The 26,298-nt window shown below is 39.6% G+C and overlaps 3 protein-coding genes across 3 annotated transcripts in view; 2 read left to right on the top strand and 1 right to left on the bottom strand.

Annotated features, from left to right (window-relative positions):
* The window catches only part of LOC122661678 (transmembrane protein 147), a 40,512-nt gene extending 19,193 nt beyond the window's left edge, over positions 1-21,319 (bottom strand). The window contains exons 1-2 of the mRNA XM_043857157.1: positions 21,298-21,319; positions 18,930-18,934 (exon numbers count right to left, since the gene is read on the bottom strand). The gene's annotated coding sequence lies outside the window, so the exon portion shown is untranslated. The remainder of the gene's footprint in view (positions 1-18,929; positions 18,935-21,297) is intronic.
* On the top strand, positions 5-17,329 carry LOC122661677 (transcription initiation factor TFIID subunit 6-like). The gene is made up of 12 exons (XM_043857156.1): positions 5-210; positions 960-1,046; positions 2,466-2,567; positions 2,663-2,771; positions 3,805-3,908; positions 4,012-4,149; positions 4,525-4,620; positions 5,675-5,799; positions 15,369-15,501; positions 16,064-16,189; positions 16,273-16,384; positions 16,880-17,329. The coding sequence occupies exons 1-12, from the start codon at positions 85-87 to the stop codon at positions 17,251-17,253; spliced, it is 1,632 nt and encodes a 543-aa protein (XP_043713091.1). The 5' UTR covers positions 5-84; the 3' UTR covers positions 17,254-17,329.
* LOC122662765 (pentatricopeptide repeat-containing protein At2g22410, mitochondrial-like) lies at positions 18,957-20,657 on the top strand. The gene has a single exon (XM_043858483.1). The coding sequence runs from the start codon at positions 18,957-18,959 to the stop codon at positions 20,655-20,657; it is 1,701 nt and encodes a 566-aa protein (XP_043714418.1).
* Positions 21,320-26,298: the final 4,979 nt, after the last annotated feature.

Below are 26,298 nucleotides of genomic sequence, written 5' to 3'. Positions count from 1 at the left end.
GTCTTTGTTAATAACAGAAGAAGATGAGTTTTGAAGCAAAGTCTCCATTGTGTATAAATTGATGAAATATTTCTGAAGAGGAAGATGAGTATTGTGCCTAAAGAGACCATAGAGGTCATCGCACAGAGCATTGGGATTAGCAATTTGTCTCCAGATGTCACACTCGCCCTTGCTCCTGATGTGGAGTATCGTTTGCGGGAGATCATGCAGGTAATCGCAGTTTATACATTTTTTGTTGGCTGCTGCATTTGGTTTTCGTTTTGATTCTAGGAAATTTATTTTTCTATTGCTAGTTTAACCGTTACATAGTTTGTGCAATTGATACGACATGGTTACTGCTATGCTAATTGTGTAGCTTTAGATGAGGATGCGTAGATAATTGAATGCCAGAGACTAGGAACAATGGAACGATAAATTTATTTATTTTAGGGAACCTAGCACTGCTGGTGACAAGATGAGGAAAGTTTTCTAGGATGGTTCTACCTCGCATTTTAAGGTACAATGAATGTACCATGAGAACTGAGAATTAATTTCATTGAAACTGGAGGTGTGTGAGGGGAAAGCTTCCTAACTTCTTGTGTTGAACCATTGAAATTTTGAGGAATGATTCGAGTTGGAATCTGATGTTGAATTAAATAGAGTGGAGCAATTGATGTGGCTCACCCCAGGCAGATTCAATGAGGTTTGGTTCATTGACTTGAATCATTGCTAAGCTCATAGCAAATAAAATTGCTAATCCCATGAAATGGGTGCCACTGACAGTTGATAACTACTTATTGTTCATGTATATGGCTAGTGAATAATGAATTCTGGCAGTTTCTATTTGGCTTCTTTGTTTTGCCTTGATTCACATATGTATTTTGCCTTCCCTAATGTTTGTACTTCATATATTCAAATTTTTATTATCTTAATTCATCGACTGCACGGACTATGAGGAGTTAACTATTCTGAAAATGCAGGAGGCTATCAAGTGTATGCGCCACTCAAAGCGGACAATTTTGACAGCAGATGATGTGGATAGTGCACTAAGCTTACGAAATGTTGAGGTAGTATAGTTAGGTTTTATAATGTTGATAGCATTTATTTGGTTCACTTAGTTGCTGATTTAGTTGAAACGGTCATCACTTCATTCATACAGATTCTTATTCTCCTTAGGTCATTTCTCTTGTATTTGGTTGTTCGTTACCCATCAGATCTATTTTGTGCCAATGGCTACAAACTATTTTGATTCACTGTAACTTGCTTTTTGGCATGGTTGATTGTCAAAGTGTGATGATATATTCCCCCTTTTCTGAGCATGACTAGTGTCTATCAAAAAAATTTATCATGTAGTCTTATTGGCATTGTATTAGAGTTATTCATTACCCATCACACCTAATTTGTGCCGATGGCTACAAAATATTTTGATTCACTGTTATTGAGCTAAGGATGATCCTACTCACATTAGGCCAAGTGCCCAGGTGGTTTGGCCAATAGTGGGCCAAGGAAAGACCAATTTAGCTAGCGTATATAGAGGATCTGGCCTGTGGCAAAGATGAGCCGGTTACCATTAATTGGTTGCCAGTTCCTCCACATTTGGATGAAAGTAAATATTTTCGATCTGACAATGATACAAATATGAATATATGGGATCAAACCTTCTCCCCATCTCAAGGAGGGCCTACACTTCTATTTCCTAGTAGATTTTGCTGCCTCTTTCATGATCTTTTCTATAGGCAGAACCATGGTTCTTAATTTCGGCTTCGACAGGTACCGGTACGCAACCATGAGTCGAAATTGTTTCGTATCAGGTTTCATCCAGTTTTGACTAAAAAAATACCGTGTTTCGACCAGTTTCAACCAGCCCATGACATTTCGAGTTTGGCCCAGAAAAATACCAGCTTTCGACCAGGTTTTGATCGAAACCTGGGTAATCTCGGTTTCGGCCAGTGTTGAAACTGGCTTCGAAACCGAGATTTAGAACCTTGGTAGGACTATTGTGAGTGATCTAAACTTCAACCCTTATTCTTTCTTCATATTGTAAAGGAGAGCAAAGCCCGTAGTCTTGTTTGGTAGCACAACAACGAGCTTCCTTCATTGCTTCTTTGGCAGGTTTTGTTTGTCAAAGCTTGACATATTTCCACTCTTATGATCATGACCAGTATCTATTTTAGAAAAAAAAGAATTATCGTATTGTCTGACATTATTGATCATTGGTGCAACAGTAAGGTTGCTCCATTGTGACCAAGTGGTCACAGGTTCGAGTCTCTGGCAACAGCCTCTCTGCAAAGCGGGGGTAAGGCTGCGTACATTATGACCCTCCCTAGACCCTGCAGTGGCGGGAGCCTCGTGCACTGGGTGCACCCTTTTTTTCTTTTTTGAAAGTTGAAATTCTTTGGGTTCATTTTCCAAGAGACATAATCATCTTTAATTTCCACTGTAAAAATGCCTCCGTTTCTTATACACATCTGTGGCTCCTGTCTCAGCCAATTTATGGTTTTGCTTCTGGTGATCCCTTGCGGTTCAAAAGAGCTGTTGGGCATAAAGATTTGTTCTATATTGATGACAAAGATGTGGAGTTTAAGGATGTAAGAACTTTCATTTGATGTCTTTAATGTCCTTTCAATTTTTTTAGTGTTAAAGTTCCTCATACTGTACCAATATTCTTACGTGGCATATGTAGGTAATTGAAGCACCTCTACCAAAAGCACCACTTGACACTGGAGTTGTTACTCACTGGCTTGCTATTGAAGGAGTACAACCAGCTATTCCAGAAAATGCCCCAGTGGAAGGTCTGTGTCTGAGTTATTTTTTTATTATGATATTTTTTATGTTAGCTAGGAGTAAAATAGTAGTGGGTGGAAGGCTTGGTTGCACTCAATTTGGGTTGGTGGTTTCAGTTCATTGCATTCCTCTGTCAATTAGAATACTGACGGTCTCTATGAGTTGTATTACACCCAAGGGATGGGAAACTAACAGAAAATAGCTGTCTGCCATACTTTGCGTTCAAAGGCTTTCAATTATGAAGGATTTGATTCAGCTTCTGATTCCCCTAGATTTCCCTATTACTAATTAACCACATTAAACGAACCCTTGTCCTTGTAATTTTCCCAGTGTATGCTACTGTTGTCAGTAAGGATGCAGGGCTAGCTTGTACTCTTTACGAAAAGGTGCTTGACATGCTGGTAATATCTTGTAGGTCTTCAAAAAATTCATGATGATTTTAATTTGATGTGTTATTGTGTTAATCGTAATACTACTTCTTTAGGGCATGACGTGAGGGCGTACATTCCATTTCTTGAAATATTATTATTCTCTTCCATTTCAATTAATTCCTTTCTTTTTCATGACCACTATTCACTAATATCAGAACGGCATACAGGATGTATGGAGGCATTTACATCAGATTTTTTTAATCATTACTTCCTCAATTCCACAATGATGACTGTCCATTTTAACAATTCTTGCTTTTTAAAGTGTAGTAGTTATGTAACTAATTACCCTATAATTTTATTCAAAGTTTCCAACTACCATTGAGATCTTTATTGTTCATGTAGTTTTGCTTTTTAATTTTCAACAGAACACATAACTAAGGGTATTTTGGAATGTGGGAAAAAGTGAATGCAATAAATGATAGTCGACAAAGAATCTGGAAAATATTAAAACTCCAAACGGGACACTCTTTATGGCTTGGAGGATGTAGTTTTTCTTAATTTTTAAATCTTCATTTTCTGAAATGAATCAAAATTTGTTTCTTTGTGCTGCTGCTGATTTCCCTAGCTGGAGAATGCGCCTGATCTTAGATTGGTTTTGGTTGCTTTGTAGCACTTGTAGCTCCTCCTGAAAACAAAAAGTCAGAACACAAAGAGGATGCATTTCCTTCTGACATTAAGTTACCTGTTAAGCACGTATTGTCTAGGGAACTTCAGGTAAACATTGTATATCCCATCCCCGGCTGCAAAATCTTCCTGAGTTCTTCCCATCTAATTTTATATAATTCATTTTGAATTCATTGTGTGATTGCCTTTGCAGCTATACTTTGACAAGATCACTGAGCTTACTGTGAGTAGGTCAGATTCCGTCCTCTTTAAAGAAGCTTTAGTGAGCTTGGCTACTGATTCTGGACTTCATCCTTTAGTTCCTTATTTCACGTATTATATTGCTGATGAGGTATTGTAATCGACATGATTTTAATATTTTAACCAATACTCGATCATTTTTAAATGGATTTTAGCCTGAATCTCACACAATCCTAATGGCCCAAAAGTATTTTATTGATTGCCTTTATTTGAAGGTAAACAAATATGTTTAAATTAGGTCAGAAAAGAAGGCATTACTAGTTAACAAAGCCCTTTAGTATTGGCATTCTTCTTTCCTGTGATCCTTAGAAGACCTGCTCTATCAAGTGGATAGTTTGGATCCATTTGCATAGGTTGAGGCACTATCAACCATGAAGGGGAACTGCTAAGTGATATAATTTCTTGTTGAAAATTCGAAATCTTTTAACTAGTCATTCTGACTTGATTGTTCTACTAATAATTTCAGGTTACTCGAAGTTTGAATGATTTCCAACTTCTATTTGCTTTGATGCGTGTTGTTCGGAGCCTTCTTCAGAATCCACACATACACATAGAACCTTATGTAAGCATGGTATTATTTAATGCAGTAGTGGGAGTGCTTATAAACATGAGGCGCTGTGTATTTTATGCCCTGTTATGTTTAATAGGATGTCCGATATCTGATCCAATTTTCTGATTTTTAAAACAGATACATATACAGATCCTCCTATACCTGCTCTGTAATCGACTAGCTTAGAGCTCCTCCAGGAATGAAAAAGAAGAATTTATATATACAGTCTTTTTGGGCATTAGAACCTTTTATATGCTTGGTCTTTCTCCTGAAATCTATGATCATTTCATCTGATAGGACCTTATCCTCCCCCAGAAAAAAAAAACTGTGAGAAAAAACTTCTCATGGAAAACAGTTTGCTTCACCTCTTTATGGCGTCAATGCTCATGGTTGTCCATGGCATTGGTGGCACTGATGAGGTTAGATTTCAGCACATTAAACATTGCTACCCAGTTCTGCACTAGAATCTATAACTTACAGGCTGTGCGGGGAAAGTATATTGCCAGTCATTGCCTGCCTGATATTCTAATGTTGGTTGTATGATTCCATGGCTTCTTTTTTGGGTGGTTATGCTGATGTGGCCATCAATGTTGCCATTGTGGCAGTTGTATTGCTATAATTTACATGGCTGCCAGTAAGAACACTGTATTACGGGTTTGTGACAAGTTTATTGTTTCAATTAGGAGATTATTTAGGGAGATAGTGATGCAGTATGCAATTAATTGACCCTTAGTGTGGTGCCCTTGGAGGATGGTTTAACTGAAGTGGAATCCACCATTACGGGTTTCTCTAAGGAGAAAATGTTGTACGTTGTCATCCTTGTCGGATGATCTGTTGACCTTGATTATATTAACCATTTTTTGAACTGAACAGGAGAATTGTAATTAGGATGTCTAGAATCATGATTGGTTAATATGTAGCTTGGAGGCCTCCTTGTTCTGATTGTTGACTGGTGATTTGGATCTTCCTGCATGTGTGTTGAGGTAGCAAGTAGTACATACATTGGTTTACTTTGTTTTAAAGGTCTATCTTCCACTTATGTGACATGTTGCCTTTCCTTGTTCAGCTACACCAAATGATGCCATCTGTGATTACCTGCCTTGTGGCTAAAAGGTTGGGGAACAGGTTTACTGACAACCACTGGGAGCTTAGAAACTTCACCGCAAAACTGGTTGCTTCCATATGCAATAGGTGAGACATATATATATAGTATGTGTGTATACTGTTGTTGTGATTGTTGTCTGATATGTATGAAAATGAATGAAATTTCTGAAGTAAGATCAGTCATCCCAAGGCAAGCAACTTGGGTTTCTCTAGAGCTAAGCTTGATTTTCAGTCAACTGTTGTTCCTAAAGGATTTACCATATTTTTAGTTGAAAAGATGCATTCTTGATTAGGTCTCAGTTCACTTTCTAAGAATTCTGTAAGAAATGATTTATTGCACTAGATAGGATGATTGTATTTGTTTTTGTGATGTCTAAATAGGCTTTTGCTTGGGAAAACATGATCTCTTTTGTGTTCTTGAGTGCAGCAGGATAGGGAGGAAATTCTCTGAAATTCTAGATGTTTTAATGGAAAATCAGAACCTATATAATGTAGTCCTAGATAGCTAGGAGACCTACTAGGAGCCAATCAACCAGGATCTGTAAGCTGCTGGTTCGATGGGGGCAGAATTGAGGTTTTAGGTCAAATTTAGGGTTAGGGTTAGGATAATGGGGATGAGTCTTATATGATCCTAGGCAGGTTTATGGGAGTCTAATGAACTAGGTTTTATTGGTTTTGGATGAGTAGAAGTAGTTTAGATGTAATTGGGCAGCAACTAGGGTTAGGGTTTTGGGAAATAGGGAAGTGATGGAATCTAGGGTTTAGAGGTGGAGTTAGGGCAAGGGCTATAGGTCGAGTGTGGGTGGGGTGGAGGGGAATATATGCTGAAAGTTACAGCTAAATCAGATGGTTAAATCTGGAGTTATGGAGGTTGTGGTTTGAATTTGAAATAATTCTGATGGTCAAATATGGCTGGACAGCAAGATCTAGTGTTTAATGGAATTCAAACAAAAATAAAGGGGGATCAATTGGGGGAAGGAGTAGAGGATTAGAAGAAGAAATTAATGAACAAGTTGCAGCAGAAATCCATTGGCAGCAGCTTGGACAGAAGTGAAGGATAGAACTACCTTCAAATTGGGATCCTTCCGGCCGTTCATGGCGCAAGGAGTTGCAGGAGATCCACCTGCCCTTTCTTCCTTGATGGTACCACAAGGCAAACACTCTCAGAAGAGTAAAACAGCAGCAGCAATGGCAGCAAGCATAAAGCTAATTTTTATTAATCAAATTCGTGTTCAAGGTTTTGCCCCCTTACAACCTTATATAAAAGACTCAAAATAGACTTATACTCTAAAAAGTAAAAGCCTAACCCAATCCTTAACCTATTAGGTAACTTAAACTGACTAGGAAACTGAAATACTAAAGGAAATAGACTCAAAACATGGCTGAATTTATAGAGTCCTAATCCAGCCCAACTTAAATAACAATTAAATAGTCATATTACTACTTAAGTTGTCACATGACCACTTAACCAAGTCACATGATCACTTAAGTGATCACATGACCACTAACCAAGGAAATCTACTAAGTAATCCCGTATGTAACCTTATTACCCATAGTTTAGGCCCATAAAAGTGGCCTATTACATTTAAAACCCATGGGATCAAAGGCCCAACATGTATATAACTCAATCCTAGACTTATTCCTAATAAAAGAAGCCCATTTCGGTGATGAATCTGCATCATTATATGTGGTTTGTATTGCTTGATGGGAAATCAGCTATCAGGGAATGAAAGGATTTGTGAATGCATAATTGGATGTCTAGTTTGAGGGACTTATGCAAAGATCAATTGGAGGATTTGCTGGTAGTGGGTCAGATTGAAGGAAGAAAAGGAGAAGAAGAGGGAGAAGAAAGAAGAGAACCACGAATCCCAATTGTGGGGAGGGCAGAGAGGAGAGTGAAGAGCGAGAAGAGAGAAGCAACAACCTCACTATCTGTTAGGATAGACATTGACTAGACAGTGTCTAGGTTCGTTGTATCTTTATGACTAGATAAGGACTGTGACTCAGCCTTAGCTAGCATACTTTTTTTGTAATCCTTTTTCTTATTATAAACAACATTGGCCTCTATCATCTCTGATAAGCCAATCTATTCTCCTCAACTTGGTATTAGAGCCCAATACTATGGTTTTTTTTTCAAAGTTTATCCTGCGCTACACAAAGAAGTCAGCTCTACATGGTAGAGGCTTTGGCCTCCCAAGGCTGAGCATGGCTACCTGAAGATGTGCTGCCTTCACTTATCCACTGATTCACTAACCATACCATGGCTTTGTGCCTACCAACATCCCACTGGCCACTAGGCTCTCATCGTTAAGGGCTCTAGCCTTCTCTTGTGCACTGTTAGGCCCCGCCAAGTAATGCAAGAATCGACCTCGAACTAGGGAAAACAGCGGGAGATCGATTGCAACAGGGTCGATACAATGAAAAGAATAAGTTAAAACTGCAACTCTTTTTTTTATTGCTACTTCTCTGTTACATATGAAGAAGAATATAAAAAGGATAAGAAGAAGAAGAGAAGGGGGGGGGAGGTAGGGGAATGGGCTTGTCACCTTGGGTCTCTCACCCACAGCTATCCTAGCTGTTGAAACAAGGAATTTCTCCATAACCGATGGCAACAAGGCCTGGAAATTTTTTTCTCCTATTCTGTTTCTTCATTATAATGTGAGGCTTATTAATAGCTTAGGCAAGCTTACATTAGAAAATAGAAACTTCTAAAATAAGAACTAATTTAAAATAGAAACTTAGTAAATAGCAACTACTAAATCCTAACTAAAATAGAAGGTAACTAAAATTAGAAACTACTAGCCTTTATAGTTCAGCCTTCTAAACAAGCAAGGAAACAAAAATAGAAACGAACTAAAATTAGAAACTACCTAATATATTTTCTAAAACTGAAAATAGAAACTAAACTATGGCAGCTTTAGGATAGAATCTTTCTCCACTTGATGGGCCCACAAAATTTTCAAAAAAAATATCTCCACACAAGGAAAATATGGGTTGTGATACTGTTCACTTGAACAGTACGTGAACAGTGTTTTGGTCTTTTAACCTCTTCATGCTTCATCTCGGCTTGGGCTGAGGCTGCCTTAGGTGATGTTCCATCGAACCAACAAAAACTTGCCACATCATCAGACTAGGCTGCTTCTCACAGCAGTCAAATCTCCAACCTTGCTGGGCTGGTTTTGGGGCTTGTTCCTGCGGGTACATATGGACTTGTGATCTACATCTCCAAGGCCTCTGCTCCCTTGCGGTCGACACTAGGCCTCCGCTTGGCCTTTGCCTGCGATCACTGCCAGATCTCGTCGAGACCCTCCAGGGACTCTTGTCCTCTTTCCGGTCACCGACAAGACTTCGCTGCCTCGTTCAGGCCTCCCAAACCTATGTGCCACCCTGCCTAGGCCTTCTGGCTTGTCTGCCGCCTCGCCTGGGACTCACCCAGCCCTCGATGTGGCCTCCGCTCGCTACTAGGCCTCACCCAGGCCTCCTGCCCTCTTTCACTCTTTGCCAGGCCTCGTAAGGCCTTCCATCTTCTCGTATTGGGACTTCACGCCATCGACAATCATTGCCAAGGCCATTATAGGCCTTATATCATGTTGCTAATTGCTATCTCACTACTTGGTGTTTTATTGCTTTTGCTACCACCTTCGGTCTATGCATTTTCTCTAATGGGTGATTTCTATCTTGGGCTCCATCCCGCTTATTATTTGGGATTATCTTTACCTCTTTGTACACAAGGTTTTAGGTCTCGGTTTCGCCCCTGGTTTCGCCAGGCCAGGAAACTTAGTTCTGCCGAGATCTCGGCAAGATATTGTATTTTTCCCCTTCTCTACTTGGTGGTGGGTTTTGGTGGTCATATGGCTAAGATAGGTCTAGAAACTTAAAATCCAACATATTTAAAGCCTTATAAACACAATGGAAACTTTAGTTTTTACAAATTCAAACCCCAAAAGGTAATTTGACTTCGGACCCTAGGTTTGCAGTTTACGGCGTACGTGAGGTCTCTCCTAGGCTATTCCACATAATATTTAGAACACATATAATTAAAGTAGAGGTGTAAAACAACTTAAATAAGCATTAGGAATTAAAAAACATCAAACTATAAGCTATTTAAGCATTAGGCATCATATTCATAATCATACATGGTGATGGTTTGTCAATTTGTTATAATTGTTAGAAACTTGGAAAGAGACATAGATTAAACAAATACAAGTGTACTTAAAACTGTTCTTGAGATGCAATGCAGCTCCCTCTCCTGATGTTGAAGCTTCAATCTTGAATCTCCAAGCTTTAATCTTTAGTTGAGGTGAGATTTACCAAAAAAAAAAAAAAAAAAAACCAAAACCCTCACCTCCAAGTGTTTTTCCTTCACAGCAAAGCGAGAGAGGCGAGATTTCGAGTTGAGGTCGAAATCTCGCCAAGTGGGTGCCTTTCTATAGCTTGGTTTGGTCTCAAGTCAAATAAAGACCGAGATAAGTGCCGAGATCTTGGCGAGATACCGAGATCTTGACCGAGATATTGTCATTTTTTTGTATCGCCACTGGTCTCATCTCGAGAACTGACGAAACCGAGATAATTTCGAGATCTCTCCGAGATCATGTGCCATGTTTGTACATGGTGGAAAGTAGTGCTACCTCTACAAGGGGAGGTGAAGGTGGTGTGGTGGGTTATCTTAGAACCCGTGGCCAAAACCCTACTCTTTAGATAGGACCTACTAAGTTGAACGGGACAAATTATCTCACTTGGTCTTGTGCTTGCCTTATCACTATTCGGGGTAATAATTTTTTGGGGTACTTGAATGGTAACACCCCCAAACCTACTGATCCTATGGCAGCTAACACTTGGTTGGCTAATGACGTCCTCATCATTTCTTTTTTGTTGAATTCCATGGAACCTAGTCCAAGTTTTGTCCTGTTGAATTCTGCCAAGGAACTTAGGGATGCGGTCAGACATATGCATAGTCAAATAACTATGCACAGATATATGAACTTCGTCACCAAATCCGATAGGCTACTTTGAAGTTATCATTCCCTACTTACTACTACACTCTCAATAACCTATGGCAGCAGTTGGATTTCTATCATCTTGTTTCCATGGCCTATACTACTGGTGCTAGTACTTTTCAGAAAGAGCATGAGATGGAGCGGGTATATGATTTTCTCACAGGGTTGAATCCACAGAATGATCAAATCCGAGTACAGGTTCTCGGTCGTGATAAGTTCCCTACTCTATTGGAGGCTTACAACTTAGTCCAACTTGAGAAGCATTGCCTCTCAGTTATGATGCCTTCTCTTGCACCCACCAGATCGTCACTTGTTACTACTACTCAGGTGGATTTGAGTATTCCCAAATCCCAATAAACCGGTTGCTCCTGCCAAAGAGTCGGTTAAGTGTAACTATTGTGGACGGCCCCATCACATGAGAGAGACTTGTTGGAAGCTTTATGGTCGACCTAAAGGCGGGCGTGGTGGTAAACATGAGTTGTCTCGCCCTCAGGCTCATCTATCTGAGACTACCGATAGTTCTTCCTCTATGGCTTCTTTCTCCTCAGAATAGATGGCTGCTCTCCAGCGTATGATGACTCCACTCGGTCCTACAACTCCCACCATGGCTTCTTCTACTGCACCGGCTTCTCATCTAGCCCAATCAGGTATCTTCCACGTATCCTCCCCTACTAGTCCATCATGGCTTCTTGATTATAGAGCCTCTGACCATATGACTAGCTCCTCGGATATGTTTTGTGCCTATCTTCCTTACTCTGGTAAGGATAAGGTCCAAGTTGCCGATGGCTTTTTGTCTGCTATCTCTGGTAAAGGTTCCGTTTCTTACTTTACCACTATATCTTTATCTTTTGTTTTCCATGTTCCTATCCTCTGTGCCAATTTGCTTTCAATTTATCACCTTACTGGTTAATCTTAACTGTTGCGTTCACTTTTACTCTATCCATTGTGTATTTCAGGATCTGGTGACGGGAGCAACAATTGGGTATGGTAGGGTACGAGATGGGCTATATTTCCGGCTATCAGTACATCATCATCTCCAGTTTCAGCGCACATTATTTGTGAAGACAATGCTCTTACCCAAGTCCATCAGTGGCATCACCGACTCAGTCACCCTTCTTTTCGAATTTTTAATTATCCATTTCCTTAATAAAACATTTAATGTGGATCGTTTTACTTACAATATCTGTGAACTCGCTAAGCACACTTGGTCCCTCATATTTTTTTGGTGATAAACGATAATAAAAGCACCATTCCTTTTCTCTTATTCATTCGGACTTATGGGGACCTTCTAAAACTGTTTCTAGGGGTGGATTCTGTTGGTTTGTCACCTTCATTGACAATTGTACCCGATTAACTTGGGTTTATCTTCTCTGGTCTAAATCTGAGGCTTTTACTTGTTTCCGGTCATTTCATACAATGATCAAAACTTTGTTTAATGCCCAGGTTCAGATCTTGAGGAGTGATAATGGTACTGAATACATCGACGGTTCCTTCCTCCAGTATATTGATGAGCATGGGATTTTGTCCCAGACCTCCTATGTTTGTACCCTGGAACACAATGGCATCCTTGAAGGAAGAACCGCCATCTCCTTGAGGTCACCCATTCCCTGATGTTTACCACTCGTGCTTCCAAGTTTTATTGGGGTGATGCGGTTCTTGCTGCTGCCTTCCTTATCAATTGGGTTCCCTCCAGTGTCCTGGACTTCAACACTCTAGTTAGCATGCTTCCGGATCCCTCTCTTGCTTCTCACCTCCCTCCTCGTGTATTTGGCTGTGTGTGCTTTGTGCACACAATTCTTCCCTTTCTCAGTCCAAATTGGATTTCCGGGCACTTCGCTGTATCTTCATTGGATATTCTACTTCTCAAAAGGGATACAAGTGTTATCATCCTCCTTCCCACTGTCTATTGGTCTCCATGGATGTCACATTTCATGAAAATGAATCCTATTACCAGTCTTTTCTTCAGGGTAGAGTATTGAGGAAGAGCTTCCTTCTCTTGTGGTTGACATTATTCGGCTTCAGGGTGAGACAGATTATACAACTGGAAAGGGGGAATCTGATATCCCTTCCGTATTTGATATCCCATCAGCGCCAGGAAAAAGGGATTTGATTCAGTAAGGAATCACCATATTAGAGCTGAGTTGGGGGTTGCTCCGATTCATGATAAGCTACGAGAGAGTCGCTGGAGGTGGCATGGCCATGTTCGACGGAGGAGTGATTTGATTCAGATTGAAGGAAAGACATGCATAGCTTAGGCCTAAAATAACCATAGGAGAAGTGGTGAGGAAAGACATGCATAGCTCTGAGGCCTTGTATGATGTATGCCTTCGAATAGAGCTGATTGGAGAGCAAGGATCCATGTGGCCAACCCCATTTAATTTGGATAAGGCTATGTTGTTGTTGTTGTTGTTGTCTACTTGATGCACATCAGTTGACAAACCCGCGGGTAATGGGCCTCACTGCCAATAAGGTGCGGACAAAAACTCAAATAACTAAGTATTTGGGCCTGACTTGAAATTTGGAGCTGCTTTGTCAAATCAGATTTGAAATATCAAGAAAATTATGCACCTTGTCACCAAAAAAAAAAAAAAAAAAAAATCTATTTTCTGTATAGAAATTAGTACTAAAAAGAGGACCTATAAATTAGTATAGTTTAAGGCACTGTTCTATTGGAAATGATATAAGAGACAAATATACTCTTATATCAGTATGTTATAATAAATTTCAAGGTAACATGAAGGCAGCAAAGTAAATAGGCAAAAACACACTTTGGGCTTAAAAGAAGGAGCTATTGTATTTTTCCATTCCTTAAGAAGATAACAGAGGAAGTGGGTTTTGTGATGGTTGATACATTAGACTTTATGATTTTTCTTTTTCTGATAATTAACAAAATGCTAGTCACATAGCTGAAAAGATTGTACAGCTCTTTCCCAACAGGGAAGAGTACAACAGCACCAACAACTCAGCCTTATCCCAACTAAATGGGGTCAGCCACATCATCAGACCAGGCTGCCTCTCACAGCAGTCGAATCCACAACCTTGTTGGGCTGGTTTTGGGGCTTGTTCCTGTGGGTACATATGGACTTGCATGATGAATCTTCAAGTAGAATGCAACAACCGTCGATCTTGAGCCGCCTCTCCTTAGCTCTTTGATACCAAATAATGCAGTAGTCGACCTCGAACTGGGGAAACCAGGGGTAGATCGATTGCAGCCAGGATCGATAGACCTGAAAAGAACAAATTAAAAACTGCAACTCTTTTTTTTTTATTGCAATTTTTCTGTTACATATGAAGAACATAAAAGGATAAGAAGAAGAAGAAAGGGATATAGAAGAGAAGGGGGTAGGGGACTGGCTCTCTCAGCCTGGGTCTCTCACCCACAGCTATCCCAGCTGTTGAAACATGGAATTTTTCCCATAACTGAAGGCAAGCTTGGCCACAAATTCTATTCTCCAATTCTGATCCTTCCTTACTATAGGGGGCCTATTAATAGCTTAGGCAAGCTTACAAAATAGAAAGTAGAAAATAGAAACTTCCTAAAACTGAAAATAGAAAGTAGGAAATAGAAACTACGCAACCTAGCAACCCAGCAAGTAGCGACAGTGGCAACTTATTGAAAATAGAAACCAACTAGAATTAGAAACTATTAAGGCTTTATTTATCAGCTTCCTAAAACAAAAAGGAGGATGCTAAAATAGAAACTAAATAAATTAGAAACTATTAGGCAGCAACAAAATCTGTTATGTCTTGCTATCTTCACTGGGGCCCACATAATCTCAATTATTTGCTTGGACTTCCTTCTCCATTCAAGGCTTATGGACCCATAACACAGTAACATGTGAACAGTAGTTCGGGTACTGTTCATGTGAACAACAACTCTTTTTTTTGGGGAAGTAGTTCGGGCTGCTTTAGGTGACGCTCCATCGAACCAACAAAAACTTGCCACATCATCAGACTAGGCTGCCTATTCTTGAGAAATAGTAACTTCTAAAAATAGAAACCTAATGAAAATAGAAACTAGGCTTTATAGTTCAGCCAACATGCAAGGAACAAAATTAGAAACTAGTAGATATAGTAACTACTAAAAAGAAAGAAACAAAATTAGAAACTAGTAGATACCTAGACTTAATAACTAAGAAACTATTACAAAAATAGAAACTAAAGTTAATAGCAGCTTGTAATAGAATATTCCACCAACATCCAACAGCTAATCTTCACACCAGCTGTCCATATCAGCCCCCAAATCACTGTTCATGTGAACAGTAACTTCATTTTTGTTTAAAAAATTTGTCTTGGTCTCTTTTCTTCTTCATGCTTCTCTGGGCTGGGGTGTCTTAGGTGATGCTCCATCGAACCAACAGAAACTTGCCACATCATCAGATTAGACTGCCTCTCACAGCAGTCTAATTTTCCAGGTTCTTAGTTTTCAAGAAACAATAGTAAGCGCGTGGTCAGAATGATATGAAATATATCAACTGTTGGGAAATCTATCATGGAAACATTACTGGTAGGTTTCATGTTGCTATCGATGGAACTTACAATTTTTGGTCATATTAATATACAGCTGTTCTCTAAACAATTCTTATGTCCGTGACCACTATTTTGGTTGAATTCTTTATCCTTGAAATTCATGTCGAGAATGCTTTTGCTGTTTTGCAGATTTGGGCATGTTTATCACAATCTTCAGCCACGTGTAACAAGGACTCTGCTCCATGCATTTCTGGACCCAACTAAAGCACTGACTCAACATTATGGTGCTATTCAAGGGCTTGCAGCACTGGGACCAAATGTGGTAAACTCTTTTTTCATGCTAATGTCACGAAAGAAAGAGCCACCTGATTTCTTAGCCCTTCATGTTGGATGGTCTCAAGAATCAGAAGTAATATTGACAACTGTTTGATGGTGTAGATCTAAAGATGATGTGCACCCCAGGTGGGCTGCTACATCTTCCAAGGGCAAAATCATGTATTTTCTCAAATAAGAAAAATATATGTTCTTTATGTCTGTGAAACAATGATGCAATATTATATCAACTTGAGAAGAACAAAGTTTTGCACAAGAACCATAAAAGGATGTTCAACTTCTTTTCTATTGAAAAAGCTTTCATGTTTTTCCAAATATGAACTTTTTTGGCTAGTTCCTTTTTCTTTTTCACATCTCGGCTTCCTATGTGCAGTCTAATATCCTTTAATAATCAGTTCTTTTCACTTTGTTTTATTTTTTTTCCCGAGTATTTCACATGTATACCTGTATTCTTTCAGGTCTTTTTTCTTTTTCTTTTTTTTGAATTGGAATCAGCATTCATTCCTACTTGTGGATCTTGATTGAACATTACTTTTAACAAACTTGAGTAGGTTCACCTTTTGATACTGCCAAATCTTGAGCCTTATCTGCGACTACTAGAGCCAGAAATGCTACTTGAGAAGCAAAAGAATGAAATGAAGAGGCATGAAGCTTGGCGTGTTTCTGGAGCCCTTTTGGTTGGTATCTTGTATGAGCAAATGACTTTTATCTCAGAATTATGGTTACACTAGAGATGTTAATGGGGGTATGCACTAAACAGTGTGCTGCAGGTCAGTGCATGTATGATCGTCTCAAGTTATCCCCAGGTTTGCTGACCCCTCGAACAAGTGCTGTCTTCAGAACCAATTCCAGAGTTGCGACTAAAATGCCAAGTAAGATTGCAAGAAATTTCTATTGTTTTCTCTTATATATATGATATTGGGTGGGAAAGTAGCCCATGTCCTCAGCATTTGACAATAGGAGTATGAACAATCATGTCTGAACATACATCATGTATGGAGGGTGTATAGGTTTCTGGTTTTTCTCAAGCTGACATGAGTACATTTTTATATATCCTTCTCAGTTATTGAATAGATCCTGTACCCATGATTATCAGTCCAATCAACCCAAATGATAATCCACAGATTGTAGCAGTCAAACTAATTCATTATTGGTGTTAATCTATTTGCTGAAATGATATTTGAGACCATTCAGTTATCTCTAATTTACACGGATAGTACAAATGCTGAATACAAGCTCGTGCTCACACACATGGATTTTAACTGAATTTGCAATGTTTCCTCAGACTAGTCTCTCAGGTTTACATTCTCATCATAAGGACATCAAAATTGTATCAACTCTAATCCTTTGTTTCAATTCTTTTTAAGATAAACGCAAGGCGGGCATGGACCACTTGCAGCAGCCACCACTGAAGAAAGTCACAACTGATGGCCCAATAGGCGTGATGCCGACGATTTCCACACCTACTGGCAGGCAAGGTGGGGTAGATGGATTTCTCCATTTATCAGGGGAGTCTGGTGTTGGACCATCATCATCTGGACAGATCCTCAATGAGAACATCTCAGGCAGTAGTGGTACCAGAAACAAGGACGATGGTCAAGCACAGAAGATGTCAGCTATCCTTAGTCAAGCTTGGAAGGAGGATATGGATGCTGGGTATCTCCTGGTTTCATTGTTTGAGTTGTTTGGTGAAAGCATGCTATCCTTCACCCCAATGCCTGAGTTGTCATTCTTCTTGTGATCACCTGGATATGGGTTGTAAATGTTACAGTTAAGAGAATTTTTTGAATGAGTGGTTAAAGATAGGATATAATTAGTAGGGATGTAAACGGATTGGATTCGGCTCGGATAGTGCTATATCCGCATCCACATTCGATTAGCTTTCGGATGGATTCGGATAGTGCTAAACTGATAAGGACATGGATACGGATCGGATATTTTATCCGTTTACATGCAAATATAGCTTTTTGGATAGTTATAGCCTATCCGTATCTGCATCCGTTTAGCTTTCGGACGGATTCGGATAGTGCTAAACGGATATGAACACGGATATATTCGATTTTGGTGGGATTATCACTAATAAAATTCAGCACAAACAAGATTTCATTTGTAAGAAATGAATGTAAACCAAGAGATTCCCTGGTTGATTAAGGGGAAACCCTTGTAATGAAGGTAATCGAATAGCTGTTAATTTATATAGGCGAAGGTAATCGAATTAAAAAATAAAAATAAAATTTAATCCTAGTACTACAGTACCCCAAGAAACACACACTTGACCACCCAACCCCATAATTTTAAATGAACAAACTTCCTAAGAAAAAGAGCTTTTGATTCTTGATGAATAGTTTCAAATGAAATAAAAAATAATTGGGTGTTTTGGCTAAAGATTAGTTCATTAATTGGCCCAAAAATCATCTTTCAGAGTAGTTTCAAATGAAATAAAAATAATTGGGTGTTTTGGCTTCTATTGTTTAGTAAAGGTACAAGAATTTTTTTAATGGTTTTGCACATCACTACCACAGTGAATACTCATATCAATCACAAGCTCCATTATTACTTTGAGGTCCCATCATTAAGCATCTTGCTTAGGTTGTTTTTATCTCTTATAATTGCCCAATTGGGCATTGGCACTTGGGGCATTATGAACTTAAGAGAACAAATTACAAAACAAGTAGGATTGACTTTGTTTTACACCTATTTTTGGATCATTGTTAGCTCCATGTCCCTAAGTTCCTCAAATAAGGATAAAAAGATCACCCTACCCCTGCCCTACTACACTATCTGGGTGGGATCCACCCTCCTCTAGTCCTCTATTAGAGCTTTACAGGCACTTGGGGAAATGGAGCGGGTAGGAAATAAGCAGATAATTTTCCCCTATGTTTTTTTGTAAACCTACAGAAAATTATCACCTACGGTTCTCTGCCTGGTGCAATTCCCTAGTGTCTCTAATAAGAGTGGGGTGGATCTCACCTGGGCAGAGTGTTCGGTCAACGGGTGGAATGGTCATTTTGTCTCCCATATAAGGGAATTGTAAGAACCGTACCGAGCAGGGCAGGAACCATAGGCGATAAAGATCCATAAATCTATTTGTTTTGTAATTATTGTTTTAATCTAATAGATCTAGGAAATTATCCCTTTATGTTTTTTTGTGATAAAAAATTATCCCTTATTTATTGGGTCTTTTGATAGATTCACAAAAATTCCACTTACTACAGTAATTAAACAATGGGGGGGGGGGGAGCGTAGAAGCCATGCATGCACGGCTGCCAATGAGCGCGCTGTGACATATGGGTGGTGGAATTTCCCTTAAACAACATACGACATATCTGTGCACAGTGAAACCCGCTATGCACACATGGTCACTGTTGCGTTGCACGATGCGCACAGCAGCGGATAAAAATTGCATATCTTTCTAACTTTCTCTTCTCGCCACGACCAACGCATATGCTGAAGACAATCCTGAATCAAAGTATGATGTGTGGGCGCTTGGACTTTATTCTTCAACAGCTTAAACGTTCAACTACTAACCACAAACAACTCGCCCAAATCTTTGCCCAAACCATTACAGCTGGTCTCATACACACCACTCTCACATGGAACTGTGTCATTAGAGCCTACTCTAAGAGCTCCACACCCTTCTATGCCATCCTCATATACAATTACTTCGTCACAGCAAATTCTGTCAGTCCTGATAGCCACACCTACCCTGCCCTTATTAAGGCTTGCACCCATTTGGTTTCAATTTCAAAAGGGAAAGAGATCCATGCCCATGTCACTAAAATTGGCCTTGATTCTGATGTTTATGTACAGAATTCTCTCATCCACTTTTATGGGTCTACTGCACTCATTCAAGAGGCACGCCAAGTTTTTGACATAATGCCTCAGAGAGACTCAGCGAGCTGGAATTCACTTTTAGCTAGTTATAGCAAGAGTCCAGGTTTGCAGTTTGAAGCCTTGGTTTTATTTAAGGCAATGGTGTTTGATGGTGTTCAAGCCGATGCAGTCACTTTAGTCATTCTTTTGTTGGCTTGTACACAAGTAGGGGTAATGGAGTATGGAAGAGGGATCCATGCTTTTTTGGTAAAACGAGGGATTAGATGTAGTTTGAATTTGGAGAATGCTTTATTGAGTATATATGCTAAAGGTGGTGATATGGACATGGCATTTCGATTTTATCTTGCAATGAAGGACAGAAGAGATGTTGTCTCACACACGATTCTGATCAATGGGTATGTCGAGTCTGGGCTTGTAGATCTGGCTCGTGGTATCTTTGATCTGATGGTTGTTAAGGATCTGGTTTCATGGAATTCAATGATACATGGGTATGTTAAGGCCAAGCGTCCAAGGGATGCCTTAGAAATTTTTAAGAAAATGGAGATGGAGAGTGTAAAAGCAGATGAAACCACTATTGTTGGTCTGCTTTCAGCTGCTGCCAGCTTATGTGATCTCCAATTTGGTAGATTAGTTCATCAATTTGTCTTGCAACTAGATATAAGAATAGATTCTTTTGTTGGTACAGCTCTGATAGACATGTATGCTAAATGTGGGAGTTTCGAAGATGCCATGCTAACATTCTTCAAGATTGGGTATAGAGACACTTTTGCTTGGACTGCAGTGATTACAGGGCTGGCAAATTGTGGGCATGGAAGTAAAGCATTGACCTTGTTTGAGCAGATGGAGAAGGAAGGAATTGAGCCAAATGAAACCACATTTGTTGCTGCTTTGACTGCATGCAGCCGATCAGGCCTACTTGAGGAAGGTTGCCTTTTGTTTGATAGGATGACTGGGGTTTACAATATGAAACCAAAAGTTGAGCACTTGGGCTGCCTAATTGATCTGTTCAGTAGAGCAGGGTTGCTATACCAAGCGGAAGATCTCACTAGAACACTGCCAACAGAAGAAAGAGTCATAGCTTACAAGACTATACTCGGTGCCTGCATGAATTATTCTGAGATTGATCTTGGAAAGAAGGTTGCAGAAGAACTGATCACTTTGGGTCCCCAGAGCCACGGAGTCTACATCTTATTGGCTAACTTCTACGCTATGGCAGGTCAGTGGGAAAATGTGGTGGAGATTAGAAAACTCATGAAGAAGTTGGATATGAGGAAGGATGTGGGCATCAGTTTTATAGAAGCTTATAGGTAACCTGAAGAAGTTTTTGCAGACATTACAGTCACAGTTCAACCAGACAAAAATGAAAAGTGATTTTTTAAACAATAAAAAAAGCGGGAGCTGGGATATACATCTTTCACTGGTTATCTTGTCTTCTTTATGACAGTATCCATCAGTTAGTTCTATTGGATGGGTTGACAGTTGACACAGATACAGAATTTTTGTGCAATAGTACATTAACCTCAAGAGGAGCATACAATTGATAGAAACATAGCCTTAACACTAGATGGGCACTTTGCACCATTTAAACTCTTGAATGGTGTGACAATGTGTGTAGGAAAAGCTGTCATGGGAACGGCAGAGGTGTTAGTTGAATTTCAGAGGGCAAAGAGAGATTCCAAGTTGGGATAAGGTTATGGTTGTTGTTGTTGTTGAAAAAGAGATTCCAAGTGAGCTGCAGATGAAACTATACAAGTGTGAAACATAGTATAAGAAAGAGATTAGCCTCTCTGAGCACTAATTGAAACTTTTGCTAACAGCATCACTGAAGTTCGTTACCAAAAACATAATATTTCGGTCAACTACTGTTCAAAATGGCCAATTGATATAAAAGTTGGTGGTCTAATCTAGATTTCACGTTACCAATCAAATTATAAATGATACTGGGTATGACATCTCTCTCTCTCTCTCTTCCTTGATGATGAGTTGAGCAGTTAATCCAGAAGGCCTCTTTGAACAGAAAGAATTCCACAGGGAGCAGACTTGGACTATTGCTCAGATATGATAAAGGATAAACCAGTTTCCATTAGATAAGAAAATGAAAATCATACGTTGAAAGACACAGCTCTGTAATTCCAGAGAGTGGGGACATTTTTTTAATCTTCCAACAAAGGGTTGAACCTTTGAAGCTTTGAGTTAAGAGAATATGATCTGAAGTTTGGGAGGAATTTTCAAAGAAAGGAACACCTAAAATACAGAAGGCTTCTTGTACCAAAATCCCCCAAATCCCGGCTGCCTCCTGCATGGAAGACCTTTCTTTAAGGCATATTCAAGATTCTCTTCATATTTTGAACTTTTACCAGGTAGACACCAAACCACTTTGTTGAAAAATTTCTTTCGATTTTCTATCAGTTTTGTATTTCTATTAACTACTAGTGGATTACATAATGAACTTTCTGATTGAGATCATTTTTCTTTGCTCTTTTGATGCTTCAGATCATTGCATTTTGCGTTTTCCCCCTTCTCTTTGGAGTTTTGATTTGAGTATCATGTCGATTTCTACGGTTCGACCCGACCCTTTGGATCGACCCGACCCTTTGGATCGACCCAGATCCAATGGAGGAGTATCTATGTTCTTTACCCGTTTTATTGTAAAGATGAGTAAGATTTGGGGTTTTTCGTTGTAGGGTTTCTGGGAGAGAGCAGCAGCGCCGTTTGGGTGTTCTTAGGAGATCTCCATTGTAATTTTTCTCCGATTTGCATAGTGAATCATCTTCGCCTTCGCCCATGGATGTAGCACACCATACTGGTGTGTGAACCACGTTATATCTCTGTGTCCTCTTGCTCTGTTCTTGTTTCTTTTCGTGTTTTTGGTTGGTGTTTGCTATAACAAATGGAATATGTCTTGTTTCCATGATGAAAATTGATGATATATCAGATATTTTTATGATTATAGGATTCAAATAACAAAAGTAGAATGAGTGGTGTAAAGACTTCTCAATATCTCATAAGCTGTACCCAGATTTTGCTACCGTGTGCTCTACTTAATGCGCCTATGGCTCATGATCTTTTTAATTCAACTTTGTTGTGATGAAGATTCATGTTAATGATTGCATCGATCTTAAGTAGTTCTGCTTTTGGGGGAGGGGATCCTAAATATTTCTCTGTTAGTCCTATTTGTATAATATGTTGTAGAACTTGTAAAAGACGTACATATCTTCAGTTCAGTGTACTTCTAGTCCTAAAGGAGAACTTTGCATCTTGATTCAAGCGTTTCCTTTTCCTTACTTTTAGTCTACTGCTTGCTTTCAAATTCAGTGCCTCAATAATTTCCTTGTATTTTCCTTCTTCTTTTCTTCCCCTCTCTCCTTTTTATTTTTATTTTTGACTTACAGAAAGATCAAGCTTGTCCAAGCATGCTCTGCTCTTCTAGGCATGCAATTGTTGATATAGCCAATTTCACAAGTGGTGGAATTAATGTTTTTCTTCACTTTATTTTTTGTTTTTCCTTTATGCCACAACCATAACAACTATCAGATTAGCTTTCCTCTGATTTTGAAGGGGCAAGGTGTCCATATGTTCCTTGCTTTTGTACGTGTGCTGCGTATATTTTATTTGTTGAATTGCCCCTAATATGTTAGGTTCTTATAGCTATAATACTTAGTTTCCCCATTACAGGGAGTGTAGCCTTACAGGTACCAGAAGCATATTCTTATGGTTGACTGTATTATCTTTTGTTGCTACTGGCTGTAATCAATCCATAATATCCAGGGCACTGTTAGCTGGCAATTGTAAAGGATGAGTAGATATTCTCTCGGCCCCCGTGATGCTTTGGTGCAGTGGGGCGCGAAATGACAGCCCCGCCCCCATGGAAAGGTGGAAATCCCACCCCCCGTGATGCTTCTGTGCGTGCTCTCATTGGCCCCTGCGTGCGTTCAGGTGCTAGAGACCCAGACAGCGTTCTCTTGCCCTAATATAATGTCCATTTTATTTGGTGATGAGGTTTGCTAGGCTGAAAAGACAAGACACTAGAAACCTACTAGAAACCAGAATCGTAGTGAATCAGAAAACTATGAATATGGCAGAAACTAAACACGATTAGAACTTGCAAACCACAAATCTGATGGGGCTAAAACTAACATATGTTAATGAGGTGAGTGCGTGGTTAAAATATCAATGACAGCTAACGGTCGGATGGACAGAAAATAGAAAGTTTAGAAAAAAGCAAAATAGACGGTGAAGAGAACTAACTTAACTTTCAATCCACTAGTCCGATGGACATCAAACTTGGGTCGAGAGTAGAAGGGAAAGAGAATAACATATCTAAAATCTAGCCTAATTTGATGACTAAATTCTCTGAAATCACAGGCTAAAGTTTCAAACTTGGAAAAGGAAAACAACTCCTATCACAAGACCTGTAACAATATGTTAAATCAATAGAAGATGAGAAAAACTATAAGAACAACAATAGAGGATTAGATAAAACACAAAATAAGTTAGAAATCTGCCAAGACCAGGCCATGGTAAAGAGAGAATACCTTCTGGAAATTCTGCAGAGCAGTAAAGGAAGAGGAAGAAAAGAAAAGGGAAAAAGAAGGGAAGAAGGGGATATGACCAAAGGCTTCACCACCTATGGCCGGCGGAAAAGGCTTCACCAACAATCCCAAACCAAGGATTCACCACCTTGGGTAGCACTTGCTGCACCACAAGAGCTACTCTCAGCATCACCACCGAAGAGAAAACATTCAATTTATCAAAAGCCAAAATCTGTGGGCAGCATGCCCTTTGCTCATCACCATAAAATATTGATATTAGTAAATGCACTCCATTAATGGTTCAATACAGCTCTTCTTCGGAATGGGTGTGGGACAGAAATGGATAATGAGCCCTTCTAATGCTTGGAAGCCCTACAATGCCTTGTATTCCGTTGCACGGGTTTGTGGGCTAAATTCGAAGGGCCTGCAGAATTGAGGCCCGGAGTAATTGGCCCATCCTGTGTGTTATCTTCGTTACTGGGGCCCCGACGAAATGGGGGTCCATGCAGGGGCGGCAGCCCTCTTTTTTTCAAGATTATATGGGTATTTCGGTAAAACTGTCAATATATATGTTTGCTATGAATTGTAGCGAGGTATTCTCTATAATCTGAGAGAGGCGTGAGGACAAGCGGCTGTAACCCTATTCTCTATTGATAGTATGGTAGATCTCATCTCACCGTGAACATAGGCAATCTTGCCAAACTACGTAAATCCTTGCATTGTGTGATTGTTTTGTTTGCGATTTCCATTCTTTTCTGCATCATTTTAGGTCTTCGTTTCTACACTCGCATGTACAGTTTGTTATCGAGCTTTAATGGTTAATTTCCATCAAGCATAGAGTATTATCTTATTCTCCCTTCTCCCTAAGGTTGGATGATCATATGGCAGATTCCCTACAAAAGGAAAGTGTCTGTAGGATGGGGTTTTATTCTACTGTAGGATTGCAAACACTACTAGTTTGTTCTTTTGTTTGATTTTTGCTTCCTTCCATTATAAACTCATTTGTCTGTGTTTTTAAATATTCATTTTCATTGCCTGCTTTTAACAAGTATATTTAACCAATGTGGGTAATTTTTAAGAATCTTTGAGGTACATATTGTTCTCTCTTCCAGATATAAGTTTCAATTTAGAAATGACTGACCTTTCACTAACATATGTTGCATAGTTTCCTAATTCTCTTTTGTGTTTTTGTTTTGGATATCAGCTATTAATTGAGATATATTCTCTCCCACCCCCACCTGGTCCTTTGTGAAGAAGATGCATGAGTAGTCACATTTAATTTGGCCTGTATGTATTTTTCTTCCTTTTCCTAATGTTGTTTTGTGAATAACACCGACCACATATGGAGAGTTCAAGATTCAAGATAGTTTAGCACACATATGGTATGTGAATCTATTTATCTTAGATATTGACTAGTAAGTTACTGGCGAGTTTGGCTATGTTTTGGTAGTTTTTAGTTCTTGTTTATTGTCGGGCTTCACCTAATAATGCATGACATAACTAAACCCTACAGGTCGCCCTGATAAATTGAGTTCGAATCCTTCTCCAGCACGCCAGTGAGTGCAGTGCGCATTGGACGGCTGGAGCTGTCCGGCATGCACCCCAAGGACAGCTCCAGCCGTCCGATGCGCGCTGTACTCACTGACACTCTGGAGAGGATTTTCTTGCCTGATAAATCTGGTCAAAATTTACTGGGTACCATGGAACAATTGCTTTTGGATATTCTGATTTTTGAGAAATTTCACTTGAGATTTAGACTTGCAGTAATTTGAGGTGAAGTTTTCTATGTTTAAATTGATATGTTCTCAGGGATCGATTTGCATTGTACAACTTTTACTACTTGTTTATTATATATAGGTATTGGTTAGGAAAAAAGAGGAGGAAAAATGAGGAAAGAAAAGAACATACAAAGGGTTTAGATGGTTCGGCAGTATGCCTGCATCCATGGGAGAGGGAGAATACAATATCCTATGTTTCATGGCAGCATTGCAATAGCTTGAATAGAGTCCTCACTGACCTCACCTCTCTTCCTTGGCCCGAACCAATACAACTCAACACTCTCCCTCAAGTTGGAGCATAAACATTGTGATCACCCAACTTGCTAAAAGGAAAATGATATTATTCTTGACTAAGAGCTTTGATAAATGATGAGCAAGAGAACGTTATTTGGGTCTCTAGCCCTTGCATGCGCGTGGGGACCAATGAGAGCGCTCGTGGTAGCATCATGGGAGGGGGCAGGATTTCCATCTTCCCATGGGGGTGGGGCTGCCATTTTGCATCCCACTGTGTCTAGGCTCAGGGGCCACACGGGGCATGCGATCAAGTAGTGTTCTTTTTTCCCTAAAAAGATTTCGGGAAAACGGTTTCTGTGGGGGAGCGTGGCGCTTGTGCCCTGACATCTGGGGGTAAAATGATCGTCC

This window comes from Telopea speciosissima, chromosome 5, assembly GCF_018873765.1.
Source record: "Telopea speciosissima isolate NSW1024214 ecotype Mountain lineage chromosome 5, Tspe_v1, whole genome shotgun sequence".
Classification (NCBI taxonomy): Eukaryota; Viridiplantae; Streptophyta; class Magnoliopsida; order Proteales; family Proteaceae; genus Telopea; species Telopea speciosissima.
This window is presented reverse-complemented; position numbering and strand designations above follow the sequence as displayed.